The sequence below is a fragment of the Colius striatus genome, chromosome 16 (assembly GCF_028858725.1).
Source record: "Colius striatus isolate bColStr4 chromosome 16, bColStr4.1.hap1, whole genome shotgun sequence".
Taxonomy (NCBI): Eukaryota; Metazoa; Chordata; class Aves; order Coliiformes; family Coliidae; genus Colius; species Colius striatus.
In genome coordinates this window covers 8,584,144-8,610,246 of record NC_084774.1, presented here as the reverse complement: position 1 = coordinate 8,610,246, position 26,103 = coordinate 8,584,144, and the positions used below count along the sequence as shown (strand labels likewise).

The 26,103-nt window shown below is 51.5% G+C and overlaps 1 protein-coding gene across 3 annotated transcripts; it reads left to right on the top strand.

The window, feature by feature from the left end:
• The first annotated feature begins 4,188 nt into the window (after positions 1 to 4,188).
• On the top strand, positions 4,189 to 25,210 carry CSNK2A1 (casein kinase 2 alpha 1). Of its 3 annotated transcripts, none has more exons than XM_062008835.1 (13): positions 4,189 to 4,292; positions 14,818 to 15,005; positions 15,998 to 16,109; positions 16,852 to 16,953; positions 17,372 to 17,422; positions 18,205 to 18,264; positions 18,913 to 18,996; positions 19,401 to 19,511; positions 20,323 to 20,424; positions 21,341 to 21,441; positions 22,030 to 22,178; positions 23,287 to 23,373; positions 23,876 to 25,210. In XM_062008835.1, exons 2-13 carry the CDS (start codon positions 14,905 to 14,907, stop codon positions 23,989 to 23,991), a joined length of 1,176 nt encoding a protein of 391 aa, XP_061864819.1. In that variant the 5' UTR covers positions 4,189 to 4,292; positions 14,818 to 14,904; the 3' UTR covers positions 23,992 to 25,210. The 3 variants fall into 3 exon arrangements, with proteins under 3 accessions (XP_061864819.1, XP_061864820.1, XP_061864821.1); XM_062008836.1 differs by lacking the exon at positions 4,189 to 4,292 and adding an exon at positions 4,394 to 4,416; XM_062008837.1 differs by lacking the exon at positions 4,189 to 4,292 and adding an exon at positions 7,831 to 7,850.
• Positions 25,211 to 26,103: the final 893 nt, after the last annotated feature.

Here is a 26,103-nt window from a genome sequence, read left to right as displayed (position 1 = left end):
GAACCAGAACCGCAGCTGCACTCCCTGCCTGGGATTTTTTTTCTTTAACTTGTGTTTTTAAACTTTCTTTTTATAGATTTTTTTTTCTCCCCTTTCCCTTCTCCATTCCCCTCCCAAATATTTCAGCCTCTCCACAGTTTAACCTTGCTGGGCCAGCGAGGCTGGAATGCAGCAGGGCTGCACCCGTGGCCAGAGCCCGGCACAGGGATGGCCGGGCTGGATCTGACTGGGCAGGAGCTGCAGGAGCCGTGGGAAGGGGGCTCAGGCAGGAGCTCAGTCCCCAGCAAAGGAGGGGTCTGGACCCCCAGCACTGCTGTGCACCACAGCCAGGGCAGAGGGGATCCAGGAGGGAGTGTGGCTGTAGGATGTGGGAGGATAGAGGGCAGAGGGGTCCAGCAGAGCCTGTGGTCGATGGCAGTGCCACTCTCCCACTCACAGCCCCCAGGATGTGGCAGAGGAGCCTGTGTCTGAGCCTGAGCCCACGCCAGCTGAGCAAACAGAGTCAGCCAAGGATGGGGGACACAAGGGCAGATTTCAGCCCTGGGATTCAGCTCTCCTCATGCCCTGCCCTTTGGCAACACCTTTGGGTGCTGCCTGGCCATCCCTGGGCTCTCTCCAGAGCCGAGGCTTAGGACAAAGACCCCAGCGTGTGCACCATCAGAGCAAAGCTCAGCCTCTCAGTGCCCATGGCATCCTCCCTGTTGCAGCAACCACAGCTATCAACCAAGTGTCACAGGTCACTCCTGGCTCTGTAGGACCTGAGCAAAGGCTGTGAAGCCATCCCTGAGGTCTAGATGGCAGCTGATGGGGACAAGGGGACAGGGCTCTGCTGCCCAGGGCAAGGTGGAGGGAAGCACCAGGGAGGGATGGGCAGCCAGGGATGGGATGGGATGGGATGGGATGGGATGGGATGGGATGGGATGGGATAGGCAGACCAGGGGTCAGTGCCAGGCAGCCCCTGCCTCCCCATGCCAGCAGACACAGACTCTATTGACCCTACCAGCACCCTGCCAGGGTCCTCAGGGAAGGAATGGTGCAAAGAGTTTGCATGAGACCCCCAGGACACCCCCATCCCCTCATCACCCCACCGGGGCCCCTGCAGCCCCGCTGCCCCCGCCATGCCGCAGCCCCCCCGTGCGCAGGACCCCCGGAGCCGCCTGCCCCGCCAGGACCCCTCACCGGCCGCAGTCCCCGGGGACACAGCCCCGCCAGCGGGACAGGGTGTGAAGCTGCAGCACGAGGTGAACGCCAGGTTAATCTCCCGCTGGAGCTTCCCTCTGCAAACAATAAGACAATGCCCGGCCGGGGGCCGCCTGCGTAACCAGCGGCGCGGAGGGGAAGCTGTAATATTTGGACTTAGCACTCAGTAAATTAAGGAAGAAGAAGGAAAAAGCGCTGGGGGTATAATCAGAGAGGGGCTGGCCCCGTGCCTTGCCCCACAGGCGGCAGCCCCTGGGGGCTCAACCTGGCCTGGGGACAGCAGGACCAGCATCCCTGAGAGCCAGTGTGGCCTGGCATGGCTGGGAGAGGGACACAGATGTGCTCAAGTGCCAGGCAGGGGACAGGCACGTCGCTGTCACGGGGATGTGCAGCCTGGAGGGTTGAGGTTTGGGCAGCGCTGGCAGCAAACGTGGCATCTCCTGTGACACCAGAACAGGGATCTGGGCCAGGAGGTTATTTTAATCCAGACCTGATCCTGGGAAATAAAATCCTGCTTCTGCAGCTGGGGCGGCTGGGCAGGAGAGGGGCCCGTGGGGACGGTCACCTCCAGCCGACAGCGGGTGAGGGGGCTCTTCCCGGGGCTGTGCGGCACGAGGGGCCCCTCTGAGCGGGTTCAGGGTTGCTCTGGGCACTGCAGGGGCTGGGAGCTATCAAAGGAGTGTCTGGAGGGGCTCAAGCTCTGTCCTGCTGCAGCACAGCCCCTTCTCCAGATGGGACAGACCCCTTCATGCCTTGGCCGCACTGGGGTGAGCGGGGCAGGGGGTGGTACTAGGGTGTGAGCCAGGGGTCCAGGGGGATTCCAACCCCTCCATGCACCGAGGACATTCCCCTACACGGAGACCCCGGGCTGGGTGTCCGGCGCAGAGCTGGCAGAGGGGCTGGCACAGGTGAGGGCTGGAGGCGGCACGGGAAGGCGTCGGGCACGCAGCCGCGCGCCGGGAGCCCATTTCCCCCACAACAACGGGGCCGTTATCAGCGGCAAATCCTCGGAGCGGTCCCGGGGGGCACCTCCAGCCCTTCCCCTCCACCTACCCCAGCGCTGTCCCGCTCCAGCCCACGTCAATGCCGCCGCGAAGGTGTCGGAACAATCGCCTGACAAAGAGCTATATTTAGAGGCCGGGGCTCGCAGCGAGGATACGGCCGGGCCGCTGACAATGGGGGGAAGGGGGCCGGGCTTCCCCCGCCAGCACTCGGCAGCAGAAGGACCTGTAAGATTTCCTCGATGACCCAGGCCCGTACAATACAAGGAAAGCGCGAGAGGGAGATACCCCCGGCAGGACGAGCTGCTCCTTTACCTAATGGCAGTGACCTGGGGTGAGGGGCTGTGAGACTGGGGCCAGCGGCACCTCCCGCGGGGGACGCTCCCACAGCCGCGGGTGACAAGGGGTCCTGCTCAGCCTTCTGTGAGGCTGTGGCTGGGGGAAGCCTCTGGGGAGGTGGGTGGGCTCCTGGCTGCCTGTGCCACACACACACACACACACACGTGCTGGAGGGCTCTAAGGGGAGTGCTCGGCTGGAGTCTGGTGGTGGCAGGGCAGTGACCAGCACAGGGCTGTGTGTCCCCAGCAAACCCCATGCAGAGGGTGCCCTGAGCTTGGGTACACACCGGCCCTGCCCAGGGGGTTCGGTGCAGGTTCAGAGGCAGGAGCAGAGGGGTCAGGCTGTGTCCCGAAGCGTTTCCATCTCCCATAGAGTCACCCCTGTGATTGAGGAGTCAGTGGGCAAGCTACTTGGGCCAACCTTTGGGGGAAAAGCCATTCTCATGGGCTGCACAGCAGGCAGCGGGGGCTAAAAGCCTGGAATGCAGTTAGTGAAGCTCAGCAGGCCCTGGCAGAGGGGTGGGCTCAGCATAGCCCCCAGCTATGAGGGGGGAAGAGCCCCCTCCAGCAACTCCACCACAGTCAAGACACCAGTCAGGTAAGCAGAGTCTCTCCAAAACTCGCTGTGGGGTTTCAGAAGGGACACACGGGATCGCTCCACCAGATGTGGGCATTGAGCTTGTGTTGGGCTGTTACATATCCACAAACATACCCATGATATTCATGGGACTCATTAGAGTATTTGCATCTTTGTGAAGCACACCTCTGCAGTGTCTCCTCCTGTGAGAGTCTGTGGTGACCTTCCAGGCTCTTTGGGACCCTCTGGTGACTGTTTTCTTGGTGTACATGAGCTGAACTTTCCTTCCCAGCACGTGCAGCATCCGTATTGTCTCGGTGTTTTTGGTTAATTACCTTCTGCTAGTTAAAACTGCAAAGCAATTGGCTTCCACAAGTTCTAATTGAAAAGCTTGAGGCCTCTCGAGTCTCTCAGCCGTTTGTGCACCCCGGCGGGTATCTCAGCAAACACAAAACACGACGGACATGAAGCACACGGGGGACTTCGCTCCATCTTTTGGTCTTTATTCAAGGCACTTGCCCCTGAGCCCACAGGGCCTGGGGACCCCCGGGCTGCGGGGCAGGGATGGGAGAGGATGGGCTGTGATGGGGATGGGATTTGGGGGGAAACCGGCGCGGCTCCGCGGGCCGCAGTTGCCACCTGGCGGCGGCCCCCGTGCATAGCCCGGCGGAGGGGCGGCGGCGGCGGCCAGCAGCGGCCCCCCGGGAGCCCCCCGGAGGGAGCCGGACGGGGACCCCCGGGCGCAAGGAGCCGCCGAGCACGGCCCGAGCCGCCGCCGGGCCCCGCGGGAGGCCGACACGGGTGGGCCGAGCTGCGCGCCGGGCCCCGCCGGCTCTCGCCTCCCGCAGCGAGCCCGAGGCTGCTGTGCCGGGGCACGGCGCGGTGGGGGCGCGGAGCGAGGCCGCGGCCCGACCCCCACCCCCCCTAAGCCCAGCCCCCCCCACACGGCGGAGACTACATCCCCCATCAGCCCCCGCGCCGCGCCGCCCACGTGACCGACGAGCGCGCGCTCTCCGCCCCTCCCGCCACGGCACGTCGCGCGCACGGCGAGCGGCGGAGTTTCCGGTTCCGGCGCGCCTCGCTCTGGTCCCTGCGGCTGGCGGCCGAGCCTTGTGCCTCCGCCATATTGTCTGTGTGCGGCCGGCGGGCGGGCGGCGAACGGGCGGCCGCGGCAGGTACCGGCGGCTCCGGCGCCTCTCTCGAGGTCCCGCGGCGGAAGGGGCGACCGGGGAGGGGGGGGCGAGGCGCCGCCGCGGCTCTTGCGCGTCTCCTCCTTCCCCGCCCAGCTGCGGGCACGGGGTGGGTTGAGGGGCCGGGGCCGCCCCTCAGGAGCCACAGGCCGCGGGGTGAGGGGGGGGCGGCCCGGTGACGCTGAGGAGGGGGGACGGGCGGTGGCGGGGCGGGGAGCGGGCGCTCGGGGCAGTGCCTGCCGTCTCCTACCCGCCGTGCGGGGCTCTGTGCCCTCCCCGGGAGAATGGGGCGCGGGGTGGGGGCCGCCCCGGCTGCCCGGAGCCTGGCCTGGCACCGGCTGGGGGGTCGCCCGCCGCTCCCGGCCCTGCGGGAAGGGCAGGGCCCCGCGCGAGGGTGGCCTTCCCCTCCCCCCCCGGCTCGCCCCGTTCGCACGTTCAGGCGTTGTGGGTGTTATTTACTTAAAAAGGCTCCGTCTCGCCTTTTCCCCGCCCTGCCCAATAAAACAGGGGGATGCGGGGTGCGCGGAGTGGCAGGGAAAGGCCTGGATGTTCTTGCTGCCCCCGCCCCCAGCCGTGCAGGGACCCTGTTCTGGGCCTTTCTGGGTGGAGGAGAAAGTGGCTTTCACAGATTTCCCCACCAGACAGTCTTTTCTTCTGAAAGCAGCCGCGGTCAGTTTTACCCCTGCTGTAATTTAAGTTAATTGTGCCTTGGGGCAACAGGCTGTGTGACTGGTGGTAAAATATGCTTTGTAAACGAAAGGGCAGATAAGATTATGAAACTCCTTGCGTGTTGTTTGTCAGATTACATTATTCTCTCTTGCTAAGGGCTTTGGGTACAACCAATAAAGTTTGGATTATGAACACTCAGTCATCGGTATATTTTCTGCTGACAGCAGTAGTTGCTCTGTGAGGGCACTTAGGAGGGCAAGTGCCTCCCTTCTCCAAGCTGAGCTGATGGCTCCTGAGTCTGTGCTGTTGAGTGTTTCAGTCCTTCGTGCCCGTGGCAAGCCCTGGGATGGGTGAGAGAGGTCTGTGACCGTGTGGGGTTTGTGCTCTTCAAACCTGACACCATGTTGGGCTCTGGGAAATGCCAGGGAGGTGCTGTATGAGTCTGTGTGGGGTGCCCCACATGTGCTCCCCTGGGCCGTGCAAGCTCTGTCCTCAGCATGCCCCACGTCAGCTTGGGCAGAGTGCCTGGCACGGGGGACTGAGGCAACAGCAGCAGCACAGGGAGTCAGGCTCTCTGCTTGGGGGCAGGCAGGGTTTTAGTTTGCTCTCTCTTTTAAAACATGTAATAGTTGCTCAAAATATTGAGAGCTGGTGTTCACACCATCCCATTGATGGGCCTGGGCGCTGGAGGTGGCTATGCCCGCCTGGATTTGGGTGCAGGGAGGTTGCTCAGCCCGTGCATTCATCTCAGCATGATGTGTAAAAGGACCAAGGTTGTGCCAGGAGGGGGGAGGCTGAGCTTGGGGAGACTTCAGGCAGGATTTGCCTAAAGTGTGAAGCTTGGTCAGCTCCTTAAATGAACCCTAAAACTAGGGCTAGGGTGATGCTGCAGTTCCTGCAGGACAAGGCCGTGCCTGGGTGAAACATCCCAACGGTGGAACATCCTCTGTGGAGACACTGTGGCTGTAACTGGAGGAAGAAAACTGGAATAGGCTGTGGCTCCCATCAGCAGAAGGATGTCCCATGCCATGTTCTGGGCAGCTTTCCACCCTCAGGTGAAGACCCACCCATGTTGTGGGGCTGCAAGTCCGGGGTAGGGCACAGAGTGTGGAAGAATATGGTGAGAGGCAGATACTGGAGGTGAAAGCAGAAAGTTCCAGTGGCAGAGCCAGAACAGGCTCTTGGGGTTGAGCAGGGCAGGTGGGCTCGTAGATAGAGAAGAAATGGGTTCTGCTGGGGATAATGCTCTTTGGAAGAGGGATGGGAAAATTGGCAGCAGGTTCTAGCAACTGTGGATGTAGGAAACCAGCTTGTGGAGTGTGTGATGACAGGTTTGGTGTTGTACAGGGGCAACACTTGGAAGAAGCTGATGGGATATCAGAAGGAAGATGCAGGCTGTGAGTGGGGTTCATGGGGGCAAGAGCTGGTAAAATACTGTGTTCTGAAGGTGAGATGTGGGAATACTTTGGGGTTTGAGATTACCAGGTAGTGGGGGTTAGGGACATGGACATGGAATAGTTTGAGATGGGTATCTGGAGAATGCAGAGTGGTGGAAGGTGCTTGTAGACTTGTGGAGCTGTAGAGAAAGAAATGGTTCCTACTGCATTAAAAGGGACAGGGAGGGAACTTTTCCCCAGTTTATTAAGTGGTGGATGTCCTCCTGCCTTCTGCTTGAATTCTTTGTGTGCATTTTCTCCTGACAGAATTAATTTTCCCTTTTTGTCTTTCCCTCATGTCCTCTGAGGAATGAGGGAAAGGAAGACAGGAGAAGCAAATGGGTGACATTGTGATGGTGTGATTAATTTCATGTCACACTTCTGAAGAGGCAGGGATTTATTTCTGGGTTACCAAACCTGTCACTTCCATTATTGAATTGCTTACATTAAGGTATCTGCTCTGTAAACTGTCTGGGTGAGATTGATGCCATCTTAGATTTTATTGTCCCACAAGGGTCTTGAGAGAGTAAACCCCATGGCTTTTAAGACCAGGAAGGACTCTATGCCTCAGTCTCATTGCAGACTTCTAGTGTTGACTGCAAGAGAACTCTTGGATGTTTTTTTCTGAGCTTGGATCTCTCCTTCCAGGAGCTTTGCTGACTGTGCTGGAGTAAGGGGAGAAAAAGAGCTTTTCTTTGGGCCTACAAAAAGCTCTTTGAAGCTGAGAGCTGCATATGACAGCTTTCTGAACTGGTGGTAGCGCTGTGGTGGAAAGCAGAGGGGTGTTACAAGCTGGTTTTTGGAGCCTGTTTCCCATCCAAGGGCCAAATCTCTCAGTCATAGGAGAGGCTGATAAGAAATGGGGTTGTTGGTGTGGGCATAGGATCGGTGGTTCACAGCCATCTTCTGTTGGCCAGGCATCCCAGGAGCAGCATGAGTTGACGTGAATCTAAACCTGCTCCTTTTTTCCAGCCTGTTCTGGGCAGTTTTATTCAAACCAATGATTGTATTATCCATTTCATGCTGCTGCTTTGGGAAGCTGAAGAGCACAAGGGAGACCTTGGAGTTCTTTGCAGACACAAGATACAGGCTTATACTTCAGAGGCTACCATTTCAATCCCTTTCTTTTTCCAAAGAGGGTTAGGCTGTGTCCTTATTGTCACTGACTGCTGATTTTTAAGGAATGGTACCATTTGCAGGCTATCCAGCTGCTCAGCCCAACAGCTGAATTATATTATGGCAATTTACCTGAAGTGAATGGCAGTTAAAACATGTGCTGGATGGAAGTGGAGAATCATCTTGGTGGAATCTGGCTGCAGGTGCCAGTTGTGTCTCCAAGTGTTAACAGCAATTCTACAAAGAAATGAAGATATTAAGATATTAACTTTTGCAGAGAAGTTAAGGCCTCTCCCCATGCACCTTCTGGAACAACCAAAGGGTAAAGTACTCTCTTTTTAATTAAGCAAAGTGTAGGGAGAGTCCAGCATGTTCTGTGCTGTTAGCAGAAAATTAGGTGCCAGAAGTTGCTTTTGCTGGGTGGGAGAGGTCTTGCCACGTTGTGAAGAAGTGCCCCCAAATCCTCCTGCGTGTCCAGAGAGGTGAAATGGTGCCTCTGCTGTGTTCTTGCCAAAGCCCTCAGAGAAGGCAGTTTCTCAGTGCATCTTTCCACACGTGTGCATGAGTTGTCAGTAAATCTTTATTTTTAGTGTTCTGAAAATGGATGAGCGTGGACACACACAACAAATTAATTTCCAGCACAGAGCTGCTGCAGTGTTCCTTCTCTTACGAGTTTTGTCACGGTTTTCCCTGCTACCAGCGTGCTGTTGGATTCCAGCCTGGCCTTCTGCGGATTAAGCAGCACTTTGATGGTACTCCAGAAGGAAGAAGAGGGCTTACAGCTCACTGAGGAGGTTGTGCAGCATCCAGACTCATTTGCACCGAGTTTACAAATTGGAAGTTACAAGTTTTGGTGTTTTAGAACATTTGACATCCAGGCATATGTCCAACATATGCATCTCACCAGCCTTGTAACTGTGTACTCGTCCTAAGCCATGACTGACTGCTGCACAGTGGCTTCCCTGGGTGATTGCAAGGGGTGGAAGATGCTGTGGAGATGGACACACTCCTCCTTGTAGGTGGCTGACAGCGAGGATGGGCTGCTTAGGCTCAGTGACAGTGGGTTCAGTGCTGGTGTCCCTGCTAGGTTACCCTGGGTGGTGAGGGCTCTGCTCACCAGGCTTCAGTTATCTCCTCAATGCTGCTGTGAGGTATGAAAGTCTCAGTCCCTGTATTTGCATCACTGCTGGTGTCTGGGAGAGCTGCCTGGCTGGTTTTGTGCTGCTTTGTGTTGGGGTTCCCAATGCACAGTGGATACTGATTCCTGGAGTTAAGAGCTACTTGTTTCCATTTGATTTTCAGAACTTGTAACTAGATTCATCTTGTGTTAATAATGGTGAGTTCTTAGAGCATTGTTAGGGCTTGTACTGTGTGGCAGGGGTTTGCACCAGTGCCCACTGCAGAGCCTTCTGGCTGCCAGCTGGAGGGTGGAGATGGTTTGTAGTGCATTGCCTGCTTGATGGGAGCAAATGGTTTCCCCAATGGTTACATGCAGCATACTCTGGTTTGTCCTTTGCCTCTTCCAGTTGTTCCTGCCTCTAGGAATTGCATCATCAGATCAACTAAAACCCTGTAACTTTTACGGGTGGTTGATCCAGTTCAGTTGTCCAATGTCTGGCCAAATCACCCCTTGTATGTGAACCATTGGGGTCAAATCAGCTGAATAATTGGCCTGGCTGCTAATTAATGAGGAAAACAACTGTGCCACTTAGCAGTAATTAGGAAGGTAGAACTTTCCAGAGGACTCTGCCAGTTGACCTGATGTGAGCTATGGGGAGTCTGTCGTGGTGCTGAGACATTCCTCTTCAGAAGTTACCAGGTGTTGCCAGGAGAAGCTTTCTCTTTGCTCTGTGTGCTGTGGACTAGTTTAGCTCTGAAAGTGTGGGGGAGAGTCTGTGATTCTGGGGAGAAATGGGAAGAGCAGAGCTTTTCAAGATGACTGTTATGTATAAAGTCTCTCAGGAGACAGTGAGGAGCATTCCCACCACTGGCAGCTTCCTGCTGCTGGAGAAAATCTCACCCAGGGCTCTGCCCCAGCTTCACATGCTGTTGCCACACTGCATTTTTGCAAGGGACAGCTGTGCAGCTACACTGAGGTGCTGGATAACTGCAGAGGGACTGTGTAAGGTCTCTAAAATTTATCTGTTACAAGTCTGAACAAAACAAAGACTGAGAGACCTGCTAGGAGAGCATGTGAGCACCAGAGATGCTGCTCGAGCAACCTGGAGAGCGTCAGATGTGACAGACGTGGCTTTCTGTGGCTGTGAAGTGAGAGAGTTCAGTTTTCCCCAGCACTGTGGAGGTTGCCATTTAAAAAGGAGTTACAGCAAAACTATTCCATGATCAGTCTGGTGGCTGTATCATTCACAACCCTCATTCCAAGGGGCGGTTGCTGCACCAGCAGCAAGAAGTTCAGGGGAGGAATTGGTGAAGCTGATGGAGGAACTGGTCTCAATGTGAGGACTTTACTAGTCCAGAATTGCTCCAAGATGTTTCTTCCAGTTTCTCTAAACCTGTCAACTCTTTTGACTGGTGATGTTTTGAATTCATCACAACTGTTTCTGCTTCTTTTTTTAAGAGAATGAACTCCATTAGATTTAAAAATCTGCTTTTTTTATCAGTGTTGTCCCTTTAGTAGGCAAATGGCCTTCAGGAGAGGATGTAAAATGTCAGTGTTATCCAGGCTTGTTTCTATTTCAGCTGTAAAATCGTAGAAATATATAGGTTGCAAGAGACTTCTGGAGGTCATCTGTTCCACACTCTTACTGCTGCAGTTCCAGCATCATGCAAACAGGCAAATCAGATTTCTTTTGTGAGACAGAACATATTTTTTATGCAGTTGGCTACTATTATATGCTCTGTTAAAGGTGAGCTGGAGTTTTATTAGTGTTGGCTGCCAGCAGACGGTACTGTAGGATTTAAGCATGTCTTGATCTCGTAATGCCAGTGGTGGCTATCCAGCACTAGATAGTCTCCAAACTCTGGAGTGCCCCTTCCCTGAGAGGCTTCCAGGTGAGGGGAAGCATAATGACATTTGTCTGGTAATTGTCATGGCTCCTCTCCCTAACAAAGCACATTGAGGTTGGGTTTGAGCCGTTTGCTGTGAAAGGTGATGTCTCCCTTGCAGTTGGGGATAAAAAAGAGGAGTATCCTTTTTATTCGGGGCTATTGGCTGCAATTCTGCTCTTCTTAGCTGACACAGGGCTTCTGTGTTCCCAAACTGACCCGGCTGCCGTCTGTCTGAGCCTGTCTGCAGTCTCAGTCTGTCACAGTCGCCACAGGTAATGAGCTTACGTGGGGAAAGTAGAAGTGAGAGGAAAGTCTAGAGCTGTCTGACCAATCTGTGCATCTCGTGTCCTCCTTGGCAGCAAGGTGAGGTTGTCTGGGACAGTCCGTTTGGAGTGGATGAAGTGGCAAAAATGTTCTAATGGCTCTGAGTTTGGCTTGGTGCAACTTCTCTCAGTCCTTTGAGGCTGCTCTCTGCTGAGTCTGAGCTCAGGTGAGGCGCTGGTAATGACTGTGTTTGTGTGGCGTTCACCACAGCTCACCAGGTTCATTCTGCTCAGACTGGGTGACCTTGGAACTGCTTTGCTGTGCGCTGCCCCCACTGAGGGCAAGTTGTGCTGTTAGAGCAGCCGCAGGGAGGTTGGTGTCAAGCAGTGCTCGTGTTCTTGGGTGCATTATTTATACTCAGACCTTGCCCACAAAGGTCATTGCCTGGCTAGCACTTGCAGTTTCCTCAGAACACCAGTCCTCTGGGTAGCTCTGGGCTTACTGAGAGTCTCTGTGTGTGCTGCATCATACTGGTGCAACTTCTTTGGTGTAAGGTTCTGAGCGAAGAACCGTGTGCTTGAAAGCAGCTCTGTGCCAAAAACCATTTCCATTGAAAAGGAGGAAAAAAGGTTCCAGGTTCTCGGTTATCCTTGACTAAAAAAAATGTTACTAGAGGCTAAATAGGTGTTTTTCTCAGAAACTATTTTGCATAGGTTTCTGTGTTTTGTTGCTACTTGCTGCAAGCAGATACATCTGGAAGGACAGAGGGCTCGGGAAATTCCTGTTGGAACTGGGAATAGGTGCTGTGAGTGCAGATCCTGGGTTAGAAATCCAGCCCTCTGTGAGGACAGGGGCTGCCTTTGGGATTAGAGTGCACTGTAAGGGTGACAAAATCCCCCTCTACAAAGGAGAGAAGTGGTGACTGGTTTAAATTAACATGTTTTGAAAATCAAATTCAAAGTAAACAGTAAGAGACTTTTGACTGTTTCATTGCACTTCGGGCACAAAAAGCCTAACTTACCCAGCTGCTCAGCCAGTGGGCTACTGTTAGAATAGTTCAGATGTTTATGAGCTGATCTCTTTAATTAACAAACCTTCCAATTAAGAAATTCCTGTATGGTGGCAGCACAATTGTTTCTGTCTCTGGACTGAAGCTCTCGGGCAGTCCTGCAGAGCAGCTGCCAGGAGCACAGGCAGCGCTGCACTCCCCCGTGTTCCTGGGGTTTGCTTTGCCTTTAGTACACAGGGTGAACAGGGTCCAGTGGGTGCTCTGCTAAGCAGGCTGGCATGAGAGATGAGCTAATTGGCAGTTTGCTAATAGTTAAATGGCTTTTTTAAGGGTAGGCCTGGGTGGGAAGTGCAAGCTCTGACACATGTGCCTCGTCCTCGTTTGGCACAGCTGCTGCCTGGGAGCCGTTCCGTGATGTCTTCCCAAGGGATGTCACCACGACTGCCACAACAGAAGAGCTGGCTTCTGTCCTTGGCCAGGCAAGCCCTGGCATTGAACAGCTTGTGCTGGATGGTAACTGGGAGCTTTTTCTTCATCTCTGTGTCACCTCTCCTATTTTGCCTGAGCTCATGGTTATGTTTCCTCTCTAAGTGCTTCCCTGCCAGCAGAAGTTAACATTTTTGGAGATGCTCAGGACTACTCTGGCCGTGGCAATCTGATTTAATGAGGTCTGCTTTGACTAGATGACTTTTAGCAGTCTCTCCAAATGTAAATTCTTGTGTGATTCTGTCACTAATGCAGAAATTAATAAGTGACATGTTCTGTTTGGGTTCTGCAGAAACCAAACTCATCTTTTCTAACAAACCCCAGGCACTCATCCAGGTACAATCTCTGCTCGTGCTGTAGATTTCCTGCCTTCAATACTGACTTTTGCCTGAACACACCTGTCCCCATTATGTGTCCCTTATTTGTGTCAGTCCCTTCTGTCAAAGCCTTGGATCCAGTGCAAAATTCTCTGTCTAGAGGCAGTGAAAGCAAAATAGATACAAATTCCTCAGCAGTTTGGAGCAGAGAGAGTGAGAAGCTTTCAGGCAGGGCAAGCTTGCATATGGATGGGACTTTGTTTGCTTTAAAGCCAAATTATCTGTGCAGACTCTCTCCTCTTCCTGTGTAGAGAACAGCAGACAATAAGACCTGCCTTGGTAAATAGGCATTGTGGACCATTCTTAGAAGCTACAATCAATGGTTTCCTGAAAAAGCCCTCTGTGAGCAGTCTGCTACAACCTACAGCTTGTGCTAGGCTAGAGCTACGTGACAAAAAATACCCACTGTGAAATGTGATCTATCTTTAGATACTGGGCTTGGTTTTTGCTTTGTTATTGTGGTTTCTTCCATACTGGACCTGAGCTGGAGCAGATGCCTCTCCCTTGGTACCACGTTGTGCTTAAAAACCAAAATTGCCATGTCATCTTGGGCATGTGTAGCTTCAGTGGGTTCCTACACAAAAAGCACTGGGAAGAGGGAGTTAGCCAGTGGGGGTTGTGCCAGGAGAAATGAGGAGAAACAAAAACTGGGTGGTTAAACTTTGAAGTCTAATAACTTCCAGTGTTCCTGAGAAGCTGGCACGTTCTTTTAATGCCCAAGTGTGCCTTTGGAGCTCTGGAGTCATGTGACATAAATGGTTTGAGGTTTTAGGATGGTTGCTGCCTGCTCTCCTCACAGTGTTTTCTGTCAGAGGACTCACATTTTGTGCAGGAGGAGTCTGCTTCTTTTAGTAATAGCCCATGTGCTTCTGTTAGCTGAACACCTGGCTGACGTACCCTGTCTACCCCACTTGGGCTGCGGCCTCAGGCACAGCCCTCAGCGGACTTTGGAACAGAACCGTGTGCCTCGTTCACCTTAGGGCTGGATTACTGCATCCCTGTCTACCTGGAGCTGCCTTCAGCACTGTCTGTGTGTCAGTAGGTCAAAAAAGAACCCCCTCTGCCAAGATCTGTACCACCTGAGGAGGCTTCAGCCCACACTGGCAAGAGACTCGTGCATGCGTTTCTACCTCTGGATGCAGAACCTGGTGCTGGTGGCACAGTGGAGGCCCCAGTGGAGGCCATCAGACCTATGTCCTCTGGGGCCTCCACCTCCTTTGCAGGCAGCCTTTGCTGCTGTGGTCCTTGAAGCAGGCTGAAGTACTGCAGAGCTCCAGTGAGCAACAGGGTGTTATCAGCAGAGCAGGAATTTGCTTCTAGAATTTTCTTCGTGCCTGATGTATCCTGGCAGCCAAAGATAACTGCTCTGAGCAGCTTTCTAGGCCTTTCTGATTAATTTCTGATTAATGGGGCTATTACTTCCTCCTGCAGTCCAGGAGTTGCTTCTTTTCTGGGAAGGCATAAGATCAGCATAGCAAATAAATGTGTTCATTTGGATTCCAGCACTGTCCCCCCAGCACAGGGCTGTGTAGTCTCACCCTGTGCTACACACAAACAGTGCCCTTTCCTGCTCTGGTGTAACAGTTTAAATGAAAATCCCTGTTTCTACAAGTTGAAACTCCTGGAAGAAAGTGCTTCTCTGAGGTTGCACAGGTGGCCTTGTTCATCTGTCAGCTGTGTTTGCAGCTTCGGGGTTTTTTTAGTGCCTTGCAAGAGGTCAGAGTTGCACAACCTGGAGGGAACTGAGCGTTTTGCTTACAGGGGATGGCACGAGGCTTCTTCCTGGGTGAGGGAGAGCTTCCAGGCAATGGCTGCTGCTTTCACTCTGGAGCCAAAAAGAGGGAGTCAGCTACAGAGCACCTTGTATTTCTTTCCTTTTACAATGTTATCTTTGGAACCACAAGCTGGAAACTGCATGCTGGAAGTTGTGAGGTGGGGTAGGGGGCTGTTACTTTTGCTAGCAGGGCCAAGCACTCCCATCCTGTGTGAGGGAGTGCAGATGGATTCTTTCCCAGCTCATGACAATTGATCCCAGGCCTGTGGCTGGCCTCCAGCTTCTAATCCTCAGCAGCTTTTAATGATTAACTTCAGTATTTTTATAGTATCTTGAGTTTTTTAACCTCTGGCTTGTTTTCTCTCTGCAGGTGGCCTTTATCCTCTGTCCAGCTTTGCAGTTTGGGTAGCCTCTGATTCCAACCCTCTCACTGTTTCCACCTGCCAACCTGTCTGATATGTCGGGACCCGTGCCGAGCAGGGCCAGGGTTTACACGGACGTGAACACACACAGACCCCGGGAGTACTGGGACTATGAGTCGCACGTTGTTGAGTGGGGGTAAGTCTCTGGGCTGCTTAGGGATGTCTCTGCTCCAGGATCCATCCCTGTAGCATCCTGTGTCGTGGTGCCAGGGGATGTGCAGGAGCTGGTGCTGTGTTAGGCTGTTCATGCTGATGTGCATGGCAAATGTTAGCATCACAGCTTTTCTTCAGGCAAGTGTTTCTTGTCAAAATGTTGAGGTCTTCAGCAGTGCAGGAACATTTGTAGCAGCTTCCTGAAGAGTTTGATCTGAAGAGTTTTTGCCAGATAGCCAGGACACGTCCCCTTATCTGAAACAATCTAAAGAGCCCTGGGTGCCAGGCTGAAAGGAAGTGAAAAGACATCTGAAGTTGCTTCTGACTTGGATGAGTGAAGACACTGAGCAGATTTGAATAGGTACATGCTATTTTGTGACCTGTTGCTCAGCTCTCTGAGAGTGACTGGAAAAGACATGGCTGCTTTGTTTTGAAGGAAGGAGGTGTCTAAATTGAGCTCATGACCAAACCATCCGAGAATCAGCCAGCCATGGTGCCAGGTTAATAGGTCTGCCTTCTGCTTTTGTGTAGGGGGGCCCAGGCTAAGCTCTGCCCTCAGCCTCGTGCCAGTTCCTGGTGTCTGAAATGTACACAGTCTTCTGAGCACGAGTGGTGTTCTGTGCCTAGTCTGGTTTTAGTCAGGCTGTCACCTACATTCTTGGTCTTACTGGCTTTGGTTTTTAACAACCTTATACAAGGAAAAGTGTAGCTTCCAAATACAGAGACTGGAGGAAGAGACAGTTTGAGTTTGCTGATGCTGAAATGCACAACTGGGCTTATGTTGCCTACTACAGAAGAAATTAGTTCTGGAATGCGTCTGACTTGGGCAAACAGAAGCTCCCTGCTTGTCCCATTCAGGAGCTGTGAGACACTGGTTAATCTGGAAGGGGAGGCAGTGGTTAGTGTTAAGCAGCAGTTTGTAAATGGTGATGGAAATAAGTGAGCTCATTAACTCCCCACTTTTTCTCTCCACAGAAATCAAGATGACTACCAGCTCGTTCGAAAATTAGGCCGGGGCAAATACAGTGAAGTGTTTGAAGCCATCAACATCACAAATAACGAAAAAGTAGTTGTTAAAATTCTCAAGGTGAGAAGGGGATTGGGCAGAAGGTAAAAAGCTCTGTCTCAAGGGGATCAGGAGACCAGGAAATGCAGCATTTGGGCTAAAACATTCCATGTTCTAAAAGTGAAACGCTTAAGGCCTGGCTTTGGGCTGTGACTCACTGAAGTAGACTCTGGTTTTGAGGCTCTTCAGGGAAGCCCTACACTTGCTTATTAAGTCAAATCTCTGCCTGCAAGGAATTACCCTCCATCTTAAAGAAGTTCTGAGGTACAACCTGTTTTTGCTTGGAGCTAAGCAACACTTCAACAGCTGACTAGAAAATTCTCACCTCCTGTGAGTGCCAGTGCCCTGGCATGCTGTCATCTGCAGAGAGGCCCATGAGCTAATGGGTTTTAAGCCACCAATGAGATTTAGGGACTGCTAACCTTAACATTTTCACTTCTGCTCTGCATGTTCCGTTGCACGTACAATATCTTTCCCAACTGAGTGAGGCTTTCCCAGATGCAGGTTATTCAACAGCCTTGATTGGTGAAATGCCTTTTAGTGGCCCTCAGATACCTCAATGGTTTTCTCTTAGTGCCACATTTACCCCAGGCCACTTAAGAAGTTTGGGTCTATCAGATCATGTACACTCTTCTCCTAACCCTCATTCACATGAAGTTCAAGTGTTGTAGCTGTCAGGGTTTTGTATGTCTAGAAAGATAGCCTCACTTATGGATAGCTTGACTTTGCTAGAGTGCTTATACTTTGGGTTTTTGTTCTTCAGCCTGTTAAAAAGAAGAAAATCAAGCGTGAAATCAAGATCTTAGAGAACTTGCGTGGCGGCCCCAACATCATCACGCTGGCAGATATAGTCAAAGATCCTGTGGTGAGTGTGGGAGGGTCATAAGGGGGGTACCCTGGGGCTAGGGGTGAAGTTGCTGTGGTTGACTCAAGCTCTGATTTGACTTTTTGTTTTCCCCTGATCTTAAATCCTGCTTTTGAATTGCTTAATCAGATCAGCTCTTAATCTGATTAGGTCCCTTTGGAGGGCCCACAGGTCCCTCCAGCCCCTCACTCAGTAAGGATGAGACACCAGTGAACTCTTGAGGCAAGTTAATTCATTCTACAAGCAGTGCTGCCAGGGGCTGCAGACTTTGCTGGCTCTGTCTGAGGGGAATCACAAATATGTTGGAGGCAGAGGGTCTCCTAGCAGTTTTAGGAGTAAAAGTACTTTAATTTTTGACCCTCGGTGAAATCGTGTTGCCTCAACTTAACCCTCCTGCAAACTGTTCTCTGTGTTTCAGTCTCGGACACCTGCTTTGGTTTTTGAACACGTAAACAACACAGACTTTAAGGTACAGTGTGGGATGTGAACTTCTCATATTTCCATCTGAAAGCCACTCCTAAAGTTTTTCTGGGGGAAAAGCAAGTAGGTAGGGGCCAGGCAGGTTACTGAATCATTTCCTTCAAACATAGTAACTGTCTGTAAAGGTAGATGTGCTTGGGACAGAAGGTTGTAATTAGTCCTTTAGTACCACTTTGCCACAGAGGTTACAAGATCAGAATCCAGGTTTCTAAATGGTATTCTAACATTTGGAGCAGACGAATCTGTTATCTTGGTGAACATCAGTGCTTGTCTTTCTGAAACATTTTGCTTTTATGTTGAGTATTTCATTAACTATTCATTGGACCCATTTGCAGTGCAGACAGCTGTTTCTGTGGCTTTCTGGGACTGAAATGTTTCTTTGTCCCTTTCCCTACTGACCAGCCTTAGGAGAAGAATGACTGTGCCATGCCAATTGGAATAGCTACCCAGTGCTACAGGGCATGCTCTTTGAGACCCACTCTGCAGGCATCATGCATCATGCTGGTGTGGGCAAGTGCAGCTTGAGAGAGTTAGTGATAGGAACCAGAATGTGCTGCAAGAGCAGAGCTGAGAGCAGTTAATATGGGTGACCTGTAAAAGCAGAGCAACAGACTGTGGCATCAAAGTCCCTTGGGGAAACCTTTATTGTCCTTTCCAATGGATTTGGAGAGCCACAGCAGCAGAGGACAGGGCTGGGCTGCTCTGGATCAGCAGGGATGTGACATTCTCCTGGGGTGTTGAACACTGATGTTATGTGTTTGTGTCCCACAGCAATTATACCAGACATTAACAGATTATGATATTCGATTCTACATGTATGAGATTTTGAAGGTAAGTTGGTGTTTTGGTGTTTTATTGGTTTATTTCTAGGATCCACACTCAGATAATCCTGTAGAGGTGGTTGTAGTGTCACTGTGGGGGGGAAGGGAAGAGAAAGCCTGTGGAAGAGTTGGGCAGAAAAATAAGTATGAAGTCGGTATCAATTGTTCGTCTTTATTTCTAGTCCTGTTTTTTTGAGGCTAGTGGAGCCTTTAGTTACAGTGAGATGACATGAGATCCTAAAACAGAAGTATAGACAGCCTCTGAAAACAGAAAATAAACTGCTCCTGGCTGCTTTTGTGGCCTAATGTGAGTCCAACGTGTTGGTCTATTCTTCTGAAACAAACGTTTTCTCCCCAGGAGTCTTGACGATGAGGCTTGTCTGAAGTGACTAGTAACTTTACTCTTAGGGACTCTGAAATTCCCTTTTTAGGAGGAAGCACATGAGTTGAAGTCAAAACACTTCTGTTGCTGGGACCTTCCTCTGAGGGAGGGCTCTAGAGGTGTTTGGTGTGTTCTGCAAGTCTAGTCTAGGATGTGACCCTAGGCAGTCTTTCTGCTGCCTAGTTAGACTTGGTTTAGACTGTGGAAATACTTCTGAATATGATTGAACTTGGAAGGTTCTTGTGACTCCAGCATGTGTTTGTTTGTCACCTGCAGGCTTTAGATTACTGCCATAGCATGGGAATCATGCACAGAGATGTCAAACCTCACAACGTCATGATTGACCACGAGCACAGAAAGGTAACGTGGGGTGCCTGGAGGGCAGAGAGGGTCCTGCTTTTCCCTTGGCAAACTAGGATCCCTTTTGGGTGCTGCTGTGTAGTGGTACTGGCAAACATCTTCAAGGGGAGCTGCACTTCCATGCCATAGTGGAAAATGAAGTTCTATATGCTGCGCTTCTAAAGTCTCAGTGGGTTACATGTAGCCCATAAACAGGACTAGTAGGGAGAGGTGTTTTATTTGGACTGGTTGGTGATAGGGGTTTGGGGACAATATCTGACCACATACTCTGAGCAGCTTCAAATTAATTCAGAATGGGAGACTTGTAAATAAGCTTCAGGCCAAGCTGACCTGTGGTATTGTTGGGCCAGTGGTGAGCTGGAGCATCCCTTGAGCCCTTTCTCTTTGTTTTCTACCATTTCTAGCTTAGACTAATAGACTGGGGTTTGGCTGAATTCTATCACCCTGGCCAAGAGTACAATGTCAGAGTGGCTTCCAGATATTTCAAAGGACCTGAACTCCTCGTAGATTATCAGGTAAGAATGACCAGGATTTGTCACTGACTTTTATATGAAAGGTCTGGGCTGTTTCAGGCAGCAAAGCAGAAATCCACATACCTGAGAACTGAAGCTAATGACAGTCCACTCTAAAATGTGCCATAGAAAGCAGTGGCTATAAAGCCAGTGAATTAAAGGCACTAGTGAGTAGTCTCAGGACTGGAGGAAGAGTGTAGAGCTGTCATCATGGGTCTTGGAATACAATTGCTGAGTATCTTCTCGGCAAGGCTGCGCTTGCAGTCGGGTGCAGGAATGAACCAAAGCCCTTGTGGGAATGGCCTGTACTGTGTGAACTATGAATCCATCCCCACACCTCATGGCAGTTGGTGTTATGGAAATGCTGTGGGCTGGAAACAGCAGCCACTGCTGACTTCAAGATGGTGCTGGTTCCAAGTGAAGGCACTTCCACACCTGCCTGTGTTCCTTGCGCAATCCTCTCCCTGTGTTGCTGCTTCTGCTGCTTCCCTTTCCCACACTTGTTTCTCAGTGATTCATAACGTTGAAGCCTGCAGTGAAAATAGGAAAAGGCAGTAGTCTTTAATGTCTTTGTGGAGAAGGATAGAAGTGGGATCCCTGCTGTTCTGCTCATTACTGTATCCTGGCTGGAGCAGCTGGAACTCTTGAGAGGAACAGCAGTTCAGTGATGAAGATGCATGAAGGTGGTTTTGTTCTGTTCCCAGAATGATGCAGCCCCATTTGTGTCACTGGAGGGAGGGAGGACCGTGTTAGTATTGGGAGACTGTTCTGCTGAATTCATTAGAAACTGAATTGTCCTTCTGGTTTTGTACAGATGTATGATTACAGTCTGGATATGTGGAGCTTGGGTTGCATGTTGGCTAGTATGATATTCCGAAAGGAGCCATTTTTCCATGGCCATGACAACTATGATCAGGTGAGAGCTGGTCATGTACAATCTCTGTTCTCTTGGCACAATGAAAGTTTCCTGCTCACACTTCCACTGAGGGGTCCCAAGAATAATTTAAGCATTTCTCTAACAGCTTCTTTGCTCAATTTGAAGCCATGTCCCTTTCTTCAAGTGTGCAAGAAGATTTAACCATAGACATAGATCTATAGTCCTTTGTGCTTATGACTTCCTGGGTGTAACTTCTTCCAGGTATCTACCAGCAGCTGTATTAAAGCTGATGTGTTCTGATATGTAGATTGGGTGTTCCCAAGGTTATGGGCTGTGGAAAGCCCCTGCCACTCTCCACCCTCCCTTCCCTCTGTATAAAAACTCTGACTCCTCCCTGCCCTGTGTAGAAGCTCTGAGTTTGGTACAGTTTTATATAGATCCTGACATCTCTGTGTTGCCTTTAGGCCACAATTTTAGTACTTAACACTTTTAACATGTGCTCTGTGTCTGAACTAATGTGCAAACACTGGAGAACAATGACCTTTTGTTCTCAAACCTTCATCCTGGAGCCCTCCAGGGTGGTGCTTCACTGCAAGATACAGTCTGTGCTTTTCTGGATAGTTCTTCTTGCCTTTCCCCCATGTTGATCTTGAGTATTTTCTTGCTACAGCAGGAGGTGGTGCTGCAAGGTCTCAGGTTTCAGTGAGTTGGGGTATGCAGCTCCCTCCTGCCTGCCTTGGGTTACTGACCTCTGCCTGTGAGCGGGGTAATGTTCATGATGCCTGTGCTTGGATATGGCCAGGGAGGTCAGAGCCATGGAATGACCCTGTGTCTGCTGGGTCAGGCCACTGAGATCAAGTTCAGGCTCTCAGGGGAATGTGCTGCTGTGTCTTCACGTGAGCTCTGGCATTATCATACCCTCCCAGCAGTGACATCTTTCTCTGTTTGCTCCCAGCTGGTGAGGATAGCCAAGGTGCTGGGAACAGAAGATCTGTATGACTACATTGACAAATACAACATTGAACTGGATCCACGTTTCAATGACATCTTGGGCAGGTGAGCCAAGGTCCAGAACAGCTCATAAGCTCTGGGTAGTCCCCAACAGCCACTGCTTTGTCAGCAGACCTTGAGGTAAACAAAAACTTACATTGGTGGAAGAAATCAGGGCTGAGATTCTTGAACTTTGTGCTTTTTGCCAGTGCTTCCCTTGGTCCTTTAGCTGCAAATTTAAGTTGGGGCAAGGTTTTAAACATGTTGTTTAGACAATGAATGAGCTGCCAGAGCATAAAGCAGGAAGGGCAAGTGCTGTCTTCAGTATTCTGGGGAGAAAAAAACCCAAACCAAAGCAATGCTGCTCAGAATTACAGTGCAGAAAATGAGGTGAGGCTTAAGGTGGTTTTTTCTCCTCATTGAGTTGTGTGACACATAGCAAAAGTACAAGGAGGTAAGATGAGGGGCACAGGAGCAGAGGCTGGGATTTTAGGCCTGTAGATCCATTGTGAGCTGGAGTGCCCACACTGTGGGGTCTGGTGGCTGTGCCACAGGCCTGCTGCTCCCAGCTCCTGTGAGGGACAGATCCTGAGCAGGGTGAATCTGGTTGTGACTGTCCTGTGCCCAGCCTGAGCCGAGGGTCTCTTCCTGCAGACACTCCCGTAAGCGATGGGAGCGCTTTGTCCACAGCGAGAACCAACACCTGGTGAGTCCAGAAGCTCTGGATTTCTTAGACAAGCTGTTGCGATACGATCACCAGTCACGACTCACAGCCAGAGAAGCCATGGAACACCCCTACTTCTGTAAGTACCAGCTGCTGTCCTTAGAGTTCTTCCTTTGCCTCTGGGGAATCTCCCTTCCTGTAGGCAGTGCAGATAGGAGCTAAGAACAGCAACGGAGGAAAACTGGTCTTTGCAACGAAGGCAGCTGAGGCTGCCTGTAAAGTAGGCCACTGCCACCTACACCAGTGAGGAAACCAAGTGTTCCATGCCTATGTCAGGCCAGTGAATCAGCAGCACCAGGCTAGAGATGCTCTGGTGCTAAAGCCATGCTCATTGCAGCACATGTCAGTGCCTGCAGGCTCCTGTGTTTAGATAAAACCGGATGACTTTGGTTTGTTGAGGAACAGACCCTTTCAGCTCCTTGTGTGGCTGAGTGTGCACCTGAGTGAATAGTATGGACACCTCTTGCTTTTTGCAAGCAGAAATTTAACTTTCACTTGTAAATGTTTTTTTCAGCACTTGCTGGGTTTTGCAAATGTTGGTATTTAGGGTTTTGAAGCAGCTGTAACAATGCAAAAGAGGAGCATTTGCTGACTGACTTTTTTTTCCTTGCTGGTGAGTGGCCTTGTGTAATTCACAAACAGCACAGGTCTGTGCTTTGCCCGTGGCAAATAGTCGAGTTCAGTGTTTTGCAAGCAGGAGCATTACTAAAATTGAAATCTTGGGCTGTGAGAGTTGAGCAAACAGCTCCATGAATTCATGGTCAAGTGGAGATACAGCTTGGACTGAACTCACATGAGGAAGGGCAGAATTTGAAGTTCCTTCCTCTGCAATGTGGGAGGGGGGGACCTCAGCAACACTTACAAGTCCCTAAAGGGTGGGTATCAGCAGAATGGGGGGACACTTTGTGGTGCCCAGTGACAGGGCAAGGGGTAACAGGCACTAACTAGAACACAAAAAGTTCTCCTAAACACAAAGAGAAAGTCCTTTGGTGCTGAGGTGAGGGAGCCCTGGCCCAGGCTGCCCAGGGAGGGTGTGGAGGCTCCTGCTCGGGAGGTTCCCAAACCCACCTGGACACGTTCCTGTGCCCCCTGAGCCAGGGGAACCTGCCTGAGCCGGGGCTGGAGCAGCCCTTCCCACCACCACTGCTCAGGGATTCTCTGAAGGGTTGTGTGCTCTTCCTTCCTAGATCCCATTGTGAAAGACCAAGCTCGGATGGGCTCATCCAACATGCCGGGTGGCAGCACTCCTGTCAGCAGTGCGAGTATGATGTCAGGTCAGTTCTGTCCACTCTGCCTGGTCTGTGGCATTTCAAACCATTTGCATACACTGTGTGTGGATGTGAGGAGCCAGGAGGGTGAGTCCTGCAGGTGGGGCATTAGGTCATCTCCTGGGAGCGATGACAAGGACAAGGAAGGCCACAGAATGGGTGGGAGAGTGCGATAAGTGAGGCCTCGCTGCAGCCCAACCTGCTTTTCTGGTCTCCTTTTGAAAAGCATTTGCAGTTGGGCTTTTTGGCAGCAGTCAGGACAGTGATCCTGCCATGCTTTGCCCCTCAGTCACCCTTGTGTGTGTCCAGATCTGTGCTCTCTTCAGAGGCTGCAGAGAACAGTGACAAATCTTTAACCTCAGCTTATTTTGGCAGCTCTGAAAATACAACAAAGCAGCAGCCAACAGACCTGCAGAGACATCACCCACTTCCTTGGAGAAGCTGAACTGCCCTGGATAGCGACAGCGCTGGTTTCACACTAACTCCTGCTTCCCTGTCTCTCTTCCAGGGATTTCTTCAGTGCCAACACCTTCACCCCTTGGACCTCTAGCAGGCTCACCCGTCATCTCTGCCACCACCACGCTGGGGATGCCTGTTCCAGCTGCTGCCGGCGCCCAGCAGTAGTGATGGGCTCTGTCTCCTACGGCCTGAGCTGAGTCAGGTGGGGAAGAGGTTTCCCCCTCTACCTCTCCTCAGGACGCAGCTCGTGCCTGGCAGGGGAAGGGAGGGGATGAACGCTTTGGAGGCACCGTGTCTGAACTGTTGCTTGTGGATTTATAGTAGTTCAGTCATTATATACAAAATTATTATAGGCTGATTTTTCTTTTTTTACTTGAACTTTTCGTAACTCAGGGGATTCCCTGACAATACCTACAGATGGAATATTTCTTGGACAGTTTCCCCCCTGCCCCCTCCCCCTTCCCTCCCCAAAAAAGAGTACTCATCATTTAAGAACAGAGGTGAATCAACAGCATTTCCCAGCTCTTGCATCCTGCTGGAAATCTCTTCTCTTCATGTTCCCACCATTACTCCTCCACGAGCCCACACTTGGGGGGATTGTATTTGTTCTCCAGAGACTCCCAAACCAAGTCTTCATGAGGCAGATGAGAGGGGGATTCTTAAAGTACCACTCACTGTAAGGCCATGTCCTGCGTCTGCCTCAGCTGGGGTGTGCTGAGGAGACAGTTCCAGTATGGAGAGAGAGAGAGAGGTGGCACGAGATTAAAAGGAGTAAGTGCAGATCATGTCTGAAACCCTAATTGGATTGAATCATGTCTCTTTGGGAGCCAACCAGAGTAACAACTCACCCCTTGCATGGAATCTTAGTCTTAAAAGATGAAGTTACTGATGTGGGAGTCCCAGCCACCTCCTGAGAAAGCTGCTCCTGGAGAGGAGGCCAAGCTCTCATCAGCCCCTTTCTCACAGAGGGTTCTTCCTGCCCTTGCTTGGCTTGGAGCTCTGGGATTAGGTTGTTATTGGGTATATTGTTTTTAAATTGTTTATCTAGGTTACAAGCTGGCGGCTACTTACAGCTGGAGAAATCAGACTGCGCCAAGCCCCATCCCACAGCCTCACCCAGCATCCCCTCCCTCACGTGCCATGTGGTGAGAATACCAGTTACCTCACAGTCCTGTAAATATGCACTGAGAGGAAGGAGCGAGCAGACGTTAGCCTGAGATGGTAGATCAGTCATTGTGGACAAATATTCTCATTGAGAGCGGAAAAGCACCCTTGTTACAGCCCTGCTACCCCTTGCTGTGTATATATACTTTGTCCTTCATATGTGAAAGATCCAGTGTTGGAATTCTTTGGTGTAAATAAACATTTGGTTTTATTTATCGAGGTTAGATGCAAGTTCCCTGTGTAGAGGCCTCCCTGGGGGTGTGCTTGGACAGGGAAGGCTGCCTCTTGTGGGGAGCAGTGCAGAGGAGCCTTACACAGCTCTCACAGACTAGAGTATGTCCTGGGAGAAGGATCTTTTGCTGTAAAACCCAAACCCCTCCTCCCAGCCCTGATGGAGGGGGAGTAGAGGTGCTGACCTAGTCCTTTGGTTTCTCAGTGTGTTGCTGTTCAGGGGCTGCAATGACTTGTTTGCAGTCACAGAATTGCTTGTGCGGCTCCACTGGAGTAGCTGTGAGCACGGGGGCACCGTCCCCAGCAGGTGCCTGACCTGGACAGCAAGGGCTTTGTCCTTGGGCTCCTGCCAGTCCTCTGTGCTCCTATCCCATGGCTGTTCTTGTTGGGGGCTGATGGCCACAGGCTGCCTGAGTTGGTTTTGCAAGGTGAGGAGCGTGTGGGGTAAACTGACTGAAGAGAAAGTGCCCTTATTGTAAGAGTCGCTGGGAGGGAGATGAGGTGCTTCTCCAGGGCCTCATGTGCCAGAAAGAGATTGTGTTTCATCTTTCCTATCCTGCAACACTGTGAAGGTTGGACTGTGTTGTCTGTAACCTCCATGTGCTGTAACATAAAAACACTCAGCATGACAGAACCCCATTTGTCACCCCAGGTGAGGAGGATGTGCTCCCCTGAGCTGTGGCAGAACCGTGCCGAGAGGGCCTTGCCCAAGGAAGGACAAGGCCGGTGTGTGGGGGATGCTGCTGCAGGGATGAGCCCTGACCCGAACCACCGGTTCCCACACAGCTGCCGCGTCTTGGCCGCGACCTGCGGAGGGGCTGAAGGCTGGTTTGCGGCGGGGGCGCGGCTGCGCTGGGCAGAAGCCGCGGGGGGGGCGAGTTG